Source organism: Vulpes lagopus, chromosome 7 (genome assembly GCF_018345385.1).
Source record: "Vulpes lagopus strain Blue_001 chromosome 7, ASM1834538v1, whole genome shotgun sequence".
In the NCBI taxonomy this organism is placed as follows: Eukaryota; Metazoa; Chordata; class Mammalia; order Carnivora; family Canidae; genus Vulpes; species Vulpes lagopus.
In genome coordinates, this window is record NC_054830.1 from 83,006,967 (window position 1) to 83,019,673 (window position 12,707).

Sequence of the window (12,707 nt, forward strand, 5' to 3'; positions counted from 1 at the left end):
TCAATACAATTTTAATAAAAATCCTATATGCTTTTTCATGTGCTTGAGAAATTTATAAATGATTCTAAAATGGAAATGGAAAAATTAAGATCCAAGAATAGTCAGGACATTCCTAAGAAGAATTAAGTAGGCTGAGGCTTCCCCTTCTAGGTAGCAAGATTTATTATAGAGCCATAGGCATTGAAACAGTGTAACATCTCGATATGTAACATTGGTACTGGCATCTACCAACTGACCAGTGAAATAGAATGGAGAGCCTTCAATTAAACTCATATATAAATGAAAACCTGATATATTTGAGATAACTGGGAAAGGAAAATCCTTAGGAATAGAAGGGTTTTTAATACATTGCAGTGGGCCAGGATGCCTGGGTGGCTCAGGGCATGATCCTGGTGCAGGGATCAAGTTCTGCTTGGGTCTCCCCACAGGGAGCCTGCTTCTTCCTCTGCCTGTTCTTTGCCCCCCACCCCTCTCTATCTCTTTCTCTCTGTCTCTTAATTTATTTATTCATGAGAGACACACACAGAGAGAGAGGCAGAGACACAGGCAGAGGGAGAAGCAGGCTCCATGCAGGGAGCCCGACAGGGGACTCGATCCTGGGTCTCCAGGATCAGGCCCTGGGCTGAAGGCGGCGCTAAACCGCTGAGCCTCCCAGGCTGCCCAATAAATAAAATCTTTAAAGAAACATTGCAGTGGGCCATTATAAACAGGATAATGTTAAAAAAAAAAAAAAAAACCCTAAATTACATATCCATGTAAAATAAATTTGTATTTCTTAGCTCATTGCATTCACACTTACACATGAAATGAATTCATAAGAATTAAAGATGTAATTCTAAAAAGGCAAAAATTTAACAATTTTAGAAAAGAATATAGAATAATAATTTATGACCTTAGAGATATGGCAGGATTTATGAAACAAGACGTTAAAGCATTAACCATAAAAGACAAATTGATATGTTTGATGACATTAAAATTAAAAATATGTCAAAACACACGAAAGTGAAAAAACAAGATACAAACTGGGAGAGGATATTTGCAAAATATATAATTACCAAGATGATTATATCTAGAATATGTTAAAAAGCTTTAAAGTCAGTTAGAAAAAGAAAGAAAACAACTACAGGGCAAAAGTGTCAACTGACATTATAAAGAATAGTAAATAAGGAAAGGTTAATAAACATGGAAAGATTCTTAGCCCAAATAGCAATTAGGGAATTGTGACTTTAGGAACTCTATAAAATAGCATTTTATTAACTACTAGATAGCAAAACTTAGGAAGTCCAACAATTCTAGGGCTTGAAGAGAATATTTAATCATGGGAAATCGTAACTGTCACTATATAGAGTATAACTTAATACAAGTATTTTGAAAAACAATTTGGCATCATATATAGTTCAATTATCTTCAATATCCCCCTGTAGAACAGTTTCATTCTTAAGTATGTGACCTAGAAAAACTCTTACGCATATATTCCATCATGCATATACAAAAATATTCATAGAATAATTGTAATAACTAAAGCAAGCAAACAAAACTGGAAGCAACCCAATGTCCTTCAAGAAGAAAATGGATGATAAAATTCTGTAATAGTCACATGATGGTCCACTATACTGCAGTGAAAATGTATGAACACAGCTACAGATGACAACACAGGTGAAGCTTTGAAATGTAATATTAAACTCTATAAAAAGCAGAGAAAATTACATTTAGTAGGATATAATTATGAAATTCTAAACAAGTCAAACTAAACAGATTTTTTTAAAGCCTTAAAAAGTTTTATTTTTTTTTATTTTTTTTTTTATTTGAAAGAGAGCATGGTTGAGCAAGGGGGGCGGGGCAGAGGCAGAGGGAGAAGCCGACTCCCTTCTGAGAAGGGAGCCTGATGCCATCTCAGGACCTTGAGATCATGACCTGAGCCAAAGCTAGACACCTAACCAACTGAGCCACCCAGGTGCCCCAGAACACAGATTGTTGAAGGAATCAAATGTATGCCATGCAACTATTAAGAAAATGAAGAGAATAACATATGAAATACAAGGTAGTAGTCTCTTTGCAGGGAGGTAGAAGGGTAGGGAAAAGGCACACTCCCACAAAAGTGTTGGGAAATTCTAGTTGCATACTGGGTTCCCATGTGTTCATTTTGTTAGGTTCTTTGTAGCCAAATGAAGAGTGTGGGCTTTATAGTCAGACAAATCTAGTGATTTTGTTTAAGAACCTTAGATGGAAGCATTCTTGAATTATTAAAGGTGGAAATAATTGTTTTTCCACCTTAAATTTCCCATTATACTTAATATCCTTTTCTGGGAGTAATTTAGAAGGTTAAGTTCCTCAGGGTCAGGAATTAAGATTTATATTTCCTTTTGCCAGCTTTGCTATCTTGCACTGGGAAGTTACTTAATAATTGCATGATGATTTGGGACACCTGGGTGGCTCAGTGGCTATCACCTTTGGCTCAAGTTGTGATCCCAGGGTCCTGGGATCAAGTCCTGCATCAGGCTCCCCACATGGAGCCTGCTTCTCCCTCTGCCTATGTCTCTGCCTCTTTCTCTCTGTGTCTCTCATGAATAAATAAATACAATATTTTTTAAAAAATTGCATAATGATTCAACTCACTGGAAGACAAGTCAGAGGTTGTAGGTAAAGTCCATGGTGCACTTTGGAAGGAGAATTTTATACTAAGACCAAAAGTAAGACTTCACATTATCCTTAGTACTTTCTCCCAAGAGATGATAAATGTTGTTAGAGGACCTAAAATGTTGGGTGCCTATAATGAATGTTGAATTTTCTTTTTGGAAGATCATTAAATTATTGAGGTGATTTATAGATCTCTTTTGAGTTCTCTTAACTATACATTCAAACATGATTTCTATGATAATAATCTTGAAATGTCTTTTAGTTGGTTTTATAAAAGCCCCCATTTTCTTCTTCTTTCCAGGTTATTCTGGACTTTATGAAGCAATTGAAAGTTGGAATTTCCAAAAAATTGAAAGTCTAGAGGAGTATAGATTGCTTTTAAAGCGTTTACAACCAGAATTTAAAACTACAGTTAATCCAAATGATATTCTTCCTAAAATATCTGAATGTTTAATTAGTCAGGAATGTGAAGAAATTATACAGGTAATTTAATTAGTTTAATATATTTAATATAATTATAATTAATATAAAATACTAAATTGGGGGGAAGTTATTTGAACATAGGAAATGTTTTCGGTTTTCTCCACTGATTTTGACTTGAGAAATATCATTGAAATCCACAGAAGTCTTCAAATCTAAGGCATAATTACCTAGAATAGTATTTTTGGTTGTGAATCAAGTAATTTTTAATGTCACAAGTTTTTTTCAGGTTTGTCCTATTTTTAGTTAAAATTATTACTTTTGTGAATAATATCTTTGCAAATTTAAATAAAGTTGAACAGTTTAGCAAATAAAACAAAAGCTATAGATTCTAGTGGTTAAGCCTACAGGCTCTGGACACAAATTTTGTTAGAATCCTAGTTCAACCATTTACTAGTGGTAAGATCTTAAGCAAGTTAGTTTTTTTAAACCTATTTCTTCATGTGTAAAATGGAAATAATAATAGTACCTTATTAACATGATATTTTTATGGGGATTAAATGAGATGATATATGATGACATATGTAAAGTGCTTACATATGCCAGACACATAATAATAAATTCTCAATACATTTTAGTTATGATTAATAATAAAAATCATGTAGGTCCCACTACCCTGAAAAAAATTGTTAATATTTTGTTATATTCTTCCAAATATCTATGCCAATATACCCGTATTTTGAATGGTTTTCAAATGGATTGTTTCTTAATATTGCTGATGATGATAGATACAGTATCTCAGAGGACTTGAGAACACCTGGCTTGACATAGCGATGCCAGGTGTAAAGACAAAGACAAAAGAAAGAGGGTCTTAAAAGACACTGTGTTGGATGGGGCAAAAATGATCATGAATAAGACCTATTGAACCATAGGACTGAATGATTTTAAATCAGATAGTGCTGGAATTGGTATTTCTTCAATAAAGTCATAAAAGGAAAACTTTTGTAATGATTGATTGATCAACTGCAGTTGTCTTGCTCAGATTTGTTCCAACAAGGGGCTGATGGCAGGTGCGGAGAAAATGGTTGAATGCCTTCTCAGATCAGACAAGGAAAACTGGCCCAAAACTTTGAAACTTGCTTTGGAGACAGAAGAGAGCAAGTTCAGTCAACTGTGGATTGTGGACAAAGGTAGTATATTCCAGGGAAGAGCTCTAAAGGGTTGGGAGGGTCTGAAAACATGCTCTACCTTTTTCATAGTTCTACTTAGGGTCTCTTCCATTCCCACCTGTCTTTCACTCACTGTCAGAGGCATTTTGCCCTTCAGAGACCCATGGCTACATCTCTAGTGAGAGAGCAGCATGAAATTTGAGTTCTGGGAGACAAGTGGCAACTTGCCTACAGAAGTAATTCAGTTGTAAATAACCCTTAAGGTGGACCCGGGCAAACTGCTTTCACCCAGAATTAGCCCTCTAGCCCAAAGGATTTGGGGAAGGAAGAATCTGAGCTCACTCTCTGGGTTTAGATCTTCAGAGAAATAGCTTTAAAATTCTAGAGTAAAAGGTTCGAACTTCAGGATACCTGTACCATCATGTGGTTTCCTGAAGCTAACATCTGCTCAGAGCATTGTTTTTTAAAGTCTGAGTTTGGTAATCCAACTGACTGGTCTTTGCTTTTCCTAAGCTTCTTTAGATCACAAGTTGTTCTAGACAATGTCTGTATAAATACACATCTGATTTCTTGGGTTAGGTCAGGAATGGAAGCCATAAATGTCTGCTAAGTGGTGCTTCTTTACTGTGCATGAGAATCACCTGGAGATTTTGTTAAAATGCAGATTCTGACTCAGAGATACAAGAGCCTGCATTTCTAACAAGTTCTGGAAATTGCTGGCCCTTGTTCCACACTTTGAATAATAAAGGCCTCCATGACATTGGAGCTCAGGCTCCACATGGAGACATCACACTCAAAAAGATTCTTTTTTTTTTTTTTAATATTTATTTATTTATTTATTTATTTATTTATTTATTTATGAGAGAGAGAGAGAGAGAGAGAGAGAGAGAGAGAGAGGCAGAGGGAGAAGCAGGCCCCATGCACTGGGAGCCCGACGTGGGATTTGATCCCGGGTCTCCAGGATCGCCCCCTGGGCCAAAGGCTAAACCGCTGCACCACCCAGGGATCCCACTGTGCCACCCAGGGATCCCTCAAAAAGATTCTTTTAATTGTTTTAGAAGGTGAAGGGAGTAGTTGTAAGAAATCTGAATGGAAGTTGAAAATTTTAGTATTATAACCTCTTTGTAGGACTTGCGCTGTCGAGAAAATCATCAGATTAGATGAAGAGTCTAAGATGTTTTTTCGTCTCATACAGATGCTGAACCGAAAGTTCTTGAGGATGATGAAATAGAAACTTCCGAAGTACAGATTTTCTATAAGGAAGAACCAGAATGCCAGAATCTTAGTCAGGACCCATGTCCACCTTCAGGTACCCAGCAATGTTCTTTTCCATAACGATGTTCTTCAGGTTTTTTTGTGTGGGGACACATCTTACAGTGCTAAAAGTCACAGTGTTATGAAAAGTTTTTTAAGGAGAAGTAAGAAAAGATCATTTATTTAAAAGAAAAGATAAATTATATTAAAATAGATATTTTTTCTGTAATTATAAATATTAGTCTCTCTCTTACAAAGCTGTTGTCAGCCTTATTTTCTTCCATCACTAAGAACATCTGTGCATGTCTACATTGAAAATGCAAGCGCAAAAAGAGTCCTCCCAGAAGCTTAGTGTCTGTGAAATCCCAAACCAGCCCTGCTCTCCAAAGAAATACTTCTATTTGTGACTTGCTTGCTCACTCTCCTTACTGTCCCAGGGCTGCAGTGTAAGTTATTGATGTTTGTATACTGCACAAATGTACCTAGCTGAGTTTGAGATCCAAACAATGCACCAAGAGTCTGTATCCTCCCAGAGGCTCTCTTTTTTTCTAATTTACATAAAGGTACTCTATACTTAGTTATAAGGCCCACCTTCTGTTTCTAGAAGCATTTTTTCATGAGACCAGAAAGTTGCATAATGAGCCACAGTAAAATATTATTTACATAAGGACATCAGGGAAAACATTCTGAGTAGTATGAGAAGAAATCCCAGGACCCCAGGATTTTGCAGAAGAAATGTCATTTTTGCAGAAGAATTACTTCTGCAATCAAATGATACAAGTATTTTGTTATTTCAGGGTAAAAATCACTGAATGTAAGTTGCTTTAAATTTTTCTGACATGTAAAGGACCTTAGTAAACTCACTTAACCTTTTAGAAATTTTCCTTTTCTTTAAAATAGGTTGGAGTCAATAGATGATTTCTAAGGTCTTTTCTAGCAGTAACATTCTATATGCTTATGTTAGTGAGAAAAAGCCTCTGGTTATTTTTTGAAACTTCTGGTCCTATTGAGAGAAGATACCATGTGAGAACCTGAAGAATTATAAAGCATGGTTGCTCTTCAACAAGAGATTGGTTTGAAAATTCAATGTTTACAGTTTATTGCTTTTCAGAGATCTAGGAGGGATTTGTTGTTTTGTTCCACATAGCATTTCCTTTTAAGCAGTGGCCATCTGTCTTGCCCTGAATTAGGCCATTCTTGCTTTAGTTTCTCCTTACTAGACTTCCAAGATTATTTAAGAAAGAAATCTTTGTGGCTTTTTTGAAAGAATTCTTGCCATTGGTACTTTTGTCATTGAGGGAGAATTTTGGACTTCATATCAATGCAGAAGCTGGAATGGTTAACAAGAGACAAGGATTCTAAATTTTCTTAAATGAGGCCTTTTTGCTAAAGTCAATTTCAGTCTGTTTGATGATAGATAGCTCTTCTTGATTCCTGAGAGCAGTAACTATTTGGTAATTTTGTTCCTTTTGTATTACATAAGCCGCTTCTACTTGCACCCCACTGAAGCCAAGAAATTACCAACTAGAACTTGCTTTGCCTGCTAAGGAAGGAAAAAATACAATAATATGTGCTCCTACTGGTAAGTTGATTGCTACTACCTACAGTGGTTTGTTTCTGGGTTTGCTTCATTTTTTTTTTCTTTTATTGAATACTGGGATAAAATGGGCAAGTTTCCATTTTTTCCTTGTTCTGTATATCTTTTGAGAAAACTTTCCTATTAGTATAGTGTCCAGGTATTTTAAGGAACCTGAGGAAAGAAAGAAAAATGCCCTCTTTTAGCTTGCTTTATGCCTTAACTGTTTGCATGTTACCTAGGAGGTAGCTTGACATTTTTCTGTCCTGGTATAAATTCTGCTGCAGTTAACCCATGGACATTCTTAGTTTACTAGTTGGTGCAGTGGTTTTAGGGGAGCCAAAAATAATGACCTTTCTGTAGAAATATTCTAGTATAATATCAGTTACATATTTTCTTTTTTTTTCTTTGTTTGTTAAAAGGTTGTGGAAAAACCTTTGTTGCCCTTCTTATATGTGAACATCATCTTAAAAAATTTCCCCAAGGACAAAAGGGGAAGATTGTCTTTTTTGCTATTCAAATCCCAGTGTATGAACAGCAGAATTCTGTGTTCTCCAAATATTTTGAAAGACTTGGGTAGGTATAACAGTTGGTCCCATTTCTTTTTCTCTAGCTTCATGTAACTGGTGTGTATTCAGTTTTAATTTTTGAAAAGCTGGGATTAAAAAATGTATAAAAGATTTAGCTTTTATGTAATCTCGATGTAATTAATTTTTCATGGATGCAAGTCTGTTTTGTTAGGTATGCTTGATATCCTAAACTCCTTTGGTTAGCTCTTGCCAAGTGAGTAAATGACTTGAGATCAATTTTCCATTTAAATGACACATATAACTTTTTTTTAAAGATCGGTTGATTTTAATTTGACAGAGAGAGCACAAGTAGGCAGAGTGGCAGGCTGAGGGAGAGGGAGAAGCAGACTCCCCACTGAGCAGGGAGCCCAATGCCAGGCTCAATCCCAGGACCCTGGGATCATGACCTGAGCCAAAGGCAGATGGTTAACTGACTGAGCCACCCGGGCGCCCTCACATTTAACTTTTTAATGATTTTATAACTTCCTTAATATTACTCTTTTTTTTAAGTACTATTTTCTTTATTTTTTTTAAGATTTTATTTATTTATTTGACAGAGAGAGAGTATAAACAGGGGGAGTGGCAGGCAGAGGGAGAGTGAGAAGCAGGCTTCCTGCTGAGCAGAGAGCCTGACATGGGGCTTGATCCCAGGACCCCAGGATCATGACCTGAGCTGAAGGCAGAGACTTAACTGACTGAGACCAAGGTGCCCCTACTACTTTTTCTTAAGACTTGAAGGAATTAACATACTCTACTAGCAGTTATAGCTAGCTTGCATTTATCAACCATTTACTATGTTTATAGCTCCATGCTAAGCACTTGTCTCCAGATATATTCCTTTTGGAGTTAGGGAGAACTCAATTAGTTGATGCTCTGACTTAGTGTTTTATGTCTTTGTGACCCCTCATCCACATCATGGTTGGTAATAGTGAATTTCTGTCATTCCCCAGGTACAAAGTTGCAGGTATTTCTGGAGCAACATCTGAGAATATCTCAGTGGAACAGATTGTTGAGAACAATGACATCATCGTTTTAACTCCACAGATTCTTGTGAATTGCCTTAGAAATGGGACTATTCCATCACTCTCTGTCTTTACTTTGATGATATTTGATGAATGTCACAACACCAGTAAACACCATCCTTACAATATGATCATGTTTAATTATCTAGATCAGAAACTTGGAGGATCTTCAGACCCACTGCCTCAGGTATCTCCAGAATCAGATGGATTCCTCAGAAGAGCCATAACCTTTTAAAGTCTTATTTTCTTACCCTACTGACCACATTGAGGATAGTCTTCTCAGGTCCTAAGTCCATATCATCTAGCTCATTGATTAATTTTTCATTTTTTTAAGATTTTATTTACTTATCCATGAGAGACACAGGCAAAGACATGGATAGAGGGAGAAGGAGGTTCCTCGCAAGGAGCCCAATGTAGGACTTGATCCTGGACCCTAGGATTATGCCCTGAGCCAAAGGCAGATGTTCAACTGCTGAGCCACCTAGGTGTCCCTCATTGATTAATTTTGATTTGTTCATTCATTTATTTACTTAATAAATATGCATTAGGTGCCCCTTTGTGTTATCCACTGTGCTAGGCACTGGGGCTACATATATAAAAAGGCATATACCTCAAACAATTTAAGTTTCATGGGGAACCAGACATGTAAGAATTATGTCACAATATATGGTGATGGCATACTATGGACATGGTACAAGGTATAGTCAGAAGAGAAGTGAAAACTCGTAAGTGTGCTATGAGAGTGAGCCAAGACCCAACAGAAGTTAGGCAAAAACTAAGAAGAATGTACAAGGTGGATAGTTGGATGGTTTTCAGGAAAGGCTACTGTGTGTCTGGAGGCACAGAGGTATGAGAGAACATGGTGTGCCCAAGAGCCCTGAAGCTCTTCAGTATCATTTGAGTGTGGAATGTGAAGTGGTAAATAGCAGTAGGTGAGGCAGAGTGGAATAGAGGGAATGATCAATAGAACAAGATTCTAGGAGAGACCAGAGGGTATGGGATAAGTAGGCAGGTATGTGCAGGAGAGCATTTTTGGCATCATCAGAGGTGAGGGTGTGAGAAGAGTAAAGATGAGAGGGTAGTTCTGAGTTGGGGACAGGAAAGGTAGGGAATCCCTGGCATTTAATATCTCTTTTAAATGAGAGGTAGATAATTTGCTGAGAATAATCAGGATGGGAATGGGGAGGGAGCTCAGAGTGCATGGAGAGGATTTGAAATGAGAGAATCAAGAGGAATATATAGAAGAATTGCTTGGTCATATTGGGGATCCAGATGAAGTTGGAAACCATGACTTTATAGTTAATATACCAATATCACAATGGGTAAAGTTCTCTAGCCCTAATAACTACCTGTGTCGGAAACAGAAGAAATTCGTATAGTACCCATAGACAAAATTCCGTAGCAAGCACATATCTTACAGCTTCTTCTAGAAAAAAATGCTGGTTAATTAGATTCCTTGCTAATGAGTCAACTATTCAGTATTTACTGAGTGGCTATTTGAGTAAGGTATAAATTGTTAGGTGACCATTAAGTTAATTTTTTTTTTACAAATGTTATCCTATGATAACACCTGCCTATGATATCCTATGATAACACACCTGCCATTTTAAATAGCTATTGTTTCCCAGCCTTAAAGAGAGCTGAAGTTCGATCCCAGGTTTCAGCACCAAAAAAAAAAAAAAAAAAAAGAGAAAGAGAGAGAGAGAACTGAAGATACTTGTCCAATGATCCACCGCCAGTGTGGCATGGTTGAGTTTAGAATGAAGTTGTGTCTGATTTTAGTCCCTGTTCTTATAGTATGTTGTTCTACACATCATGGAGGACATAGGAATAGAGAAAAGTCCTGCCTTGAGAGTGTTTCTGCTCTTGGTTTTTTAGCTAATTCGTGTTCATTTGAAAACTTGTGCATTTGAAAATCCTGCATTTATTCACTGCTTTGCCTGGTGGGGACTTTCCATTTGAAATATCTTAGAGAACATCAGGGGAAAAAATAGTGTTCTTGTGCTTTATATTAAACTAGTAAGGGGGATCCGTGGGTGGCTCAGCGGTTTAACGCCTGCCTTCAGCCCAGTGTGTGATCCTGGGGTCCCGGGATCGAGTCCCACATCAGGCTTCCTGCATGGAGCCTGCTTCTCCCTCTGCCTGTGTCTCTGCCTCTCTCTCTCTCATGAATAAATAAATAAATAAAATATTTAAAAAAAAAGAAATTAGTAAGAAACAAACAAACAAATAAAAAACCAAAACCCTACTTTAGCAGGAAAGGGTTGCATGGGGGATTGTGGAAATGGCATGCTGTTTTCCAGATGTCTGACAATTTGGAATGCTCCTCATAGGTTGTTGGGCTGACTGCCTCAGTTGGCATCGGGGATGCCAAAAACACAATGGAAGCCATGGAATATATCTGCAAACTGTGTGCTTCTCTTGACACATCAGTGATAGCAACAGTCAAAGACAACTTGGAGGAATTGGAAGAAATTATTTATAAGCCCCAGAAGTGTAAGTGGAATCCAGTAACAAGCCCTTCAGGACTTTGTTACCCTCTGCTTTTCTTAGTTCGGAGCCATTTGAATGAATACTGAATTTTTACTTTTTCTGTTTAGTAGAAAATATTTAACCCCAAATTTGGGAAATAATTACATTTCATGCCTCTCTTCTCAGCTGAGCTCTTCATCAGTGGGTGAACTTCAGGAGTGGATTGTCGAAAGCAAACATTCTTACTCTTCAGTTTGATTCAGTTCTTTTTTTGTTTTTGATAAAGTTCTTATAAGGATACTGACAGCAAAAGAGATGTGATGAGAAAATCAAATCACATAAATGGCCAAGAGCTGGTCTCAGTCCTTCCCTGTGTTGCATTCCTAAGGAGGAAGGATACTGTGTGGCCATTCATTATTTGAATATGTATCTGGGGATCCCTGGGTGGCTCAGCAGTTTAGTGCCTGCCTTTGGCCCAGGACGTGATCCTGGAGTCCTGGGTTCGAGTCCTACATTGGGCTCCCTGCATGGAGCCTGCTTCTCCCTCTGCCTGTGTCTCTGCCTCTCTCTTTCTGTGTCTCTCATGAATAAATACATAAAAAACCTTTAAAAAATGAATATGTATCTGATGATTTGGGTTGAAATTAAATTAATCTTAGTTCATCATATTTTTTCTCAGCAGATCAGAATAGGATTTTTTTTTAAAAAGATTGACTAGCAAATATTTAATAAATTCCAATGCTATACTAACCCAGCAGGGGAAAGTGGGAGAGGAGACATATATGCCTTCATCCTTGCTCTGGGGATAGTTGTATGACTGTATAAAGCAGAACAAATACACATGAAATAGCCAAGGAGAGGCAGTTCAGTTCCTTTCTGGGAGCTTCCTGTAAAGAGTTTAAGGAAGGTAGCCAATCTAAACTTTTCAGTATCAAGTACAAATTTCTCTCTTTTTTTTTTTTAAAGATTTTTAATTTATTTATTCATGAGAAGACACAGGGAGAGAGAGAGGCAGAGACATAGGCAGAGGGAGAAGCAGGCTCCTGCCTGCAGGACTTGATCCCAGGACCCCAGGATCACAATCTGAGCCAAAGGCAGATGCTCAGCCACTGAGCCACCCAGGTGCCCCTCAAGTCCCTTCTGCCCTCTGTGCTTCATCTCCCCCTCCCATAAGTCCAACCATGTTGCATACCTCTGGTTCCTCAAGAGTATCAGTGTTTCCTCCACTCCTCTTCCCCTATTTATCCCACAACACTTCCTCCCTTGAAAGAATAAGAGATTCTTTTCCTTGTGCTCCATGACACCTTTCATATACTTAATGTTACAGCACTTCACTGTGATTATTTGGCTATGTATCTTTCTCTGCCCAGAAGAGGATACAGTCTTCTGTGAGCACAGGTTGTGTACTTTTCAATTGTTGATCTCCAGAATATGGCACATGGTAGGCAGTTAATAACTTTCTGCCAAAATAATATAGTACTGAATTTTAGGAAGTGTGAGCACTTCAGGGGGTTGAGTGGGAAAGGAGAAAATCAAAGAAGAGAGGGTTAAAATGTGTTGTATTTGCAGAGATAAGATGGATACCAGC

General features: G+C 37.5%; 1 protein-coding gene across 1 annotated transcript in view; it reads left to right on the forward strand.

The window, feature by feature from the left end:
• DDX58 (DExD/H-box helicase 58) overlaps positions 1–12,707 on the forward strand; it is a 42,223-nt gene that overhangs the window by 10,305 nt on the left and 19,211 nt on the right. The window contains exons 3-9 of the mRNA XM_041762779.1: positions 2,939–3,120; positions 4,100–4,247; positions 5,422–5,535; positions 6,964–7,062; positions 7,479–7,632; positions 8,576–8,834; positions 10,981–11,143. Of these exons, the coding sequence (XP_041618713.1) occupies positions 2,939–3,120; positions 4,100–4,247; positions 5,422–5,535; positions 6,964–7,062; positions 7,479–7,632; positions 8,576–8,834; positions 10,981–11,143 (1,119 nt within the window). The remainder of the gene's footprint in view (positions 1–2,938; positions 3,121–4,099; positions 4,248–5,421; positions 5,536–6,963; positions 7,063–7,478; positions 7,633–8,575; positions 8,835–10,980; positions 11,144–12,707) is intronic.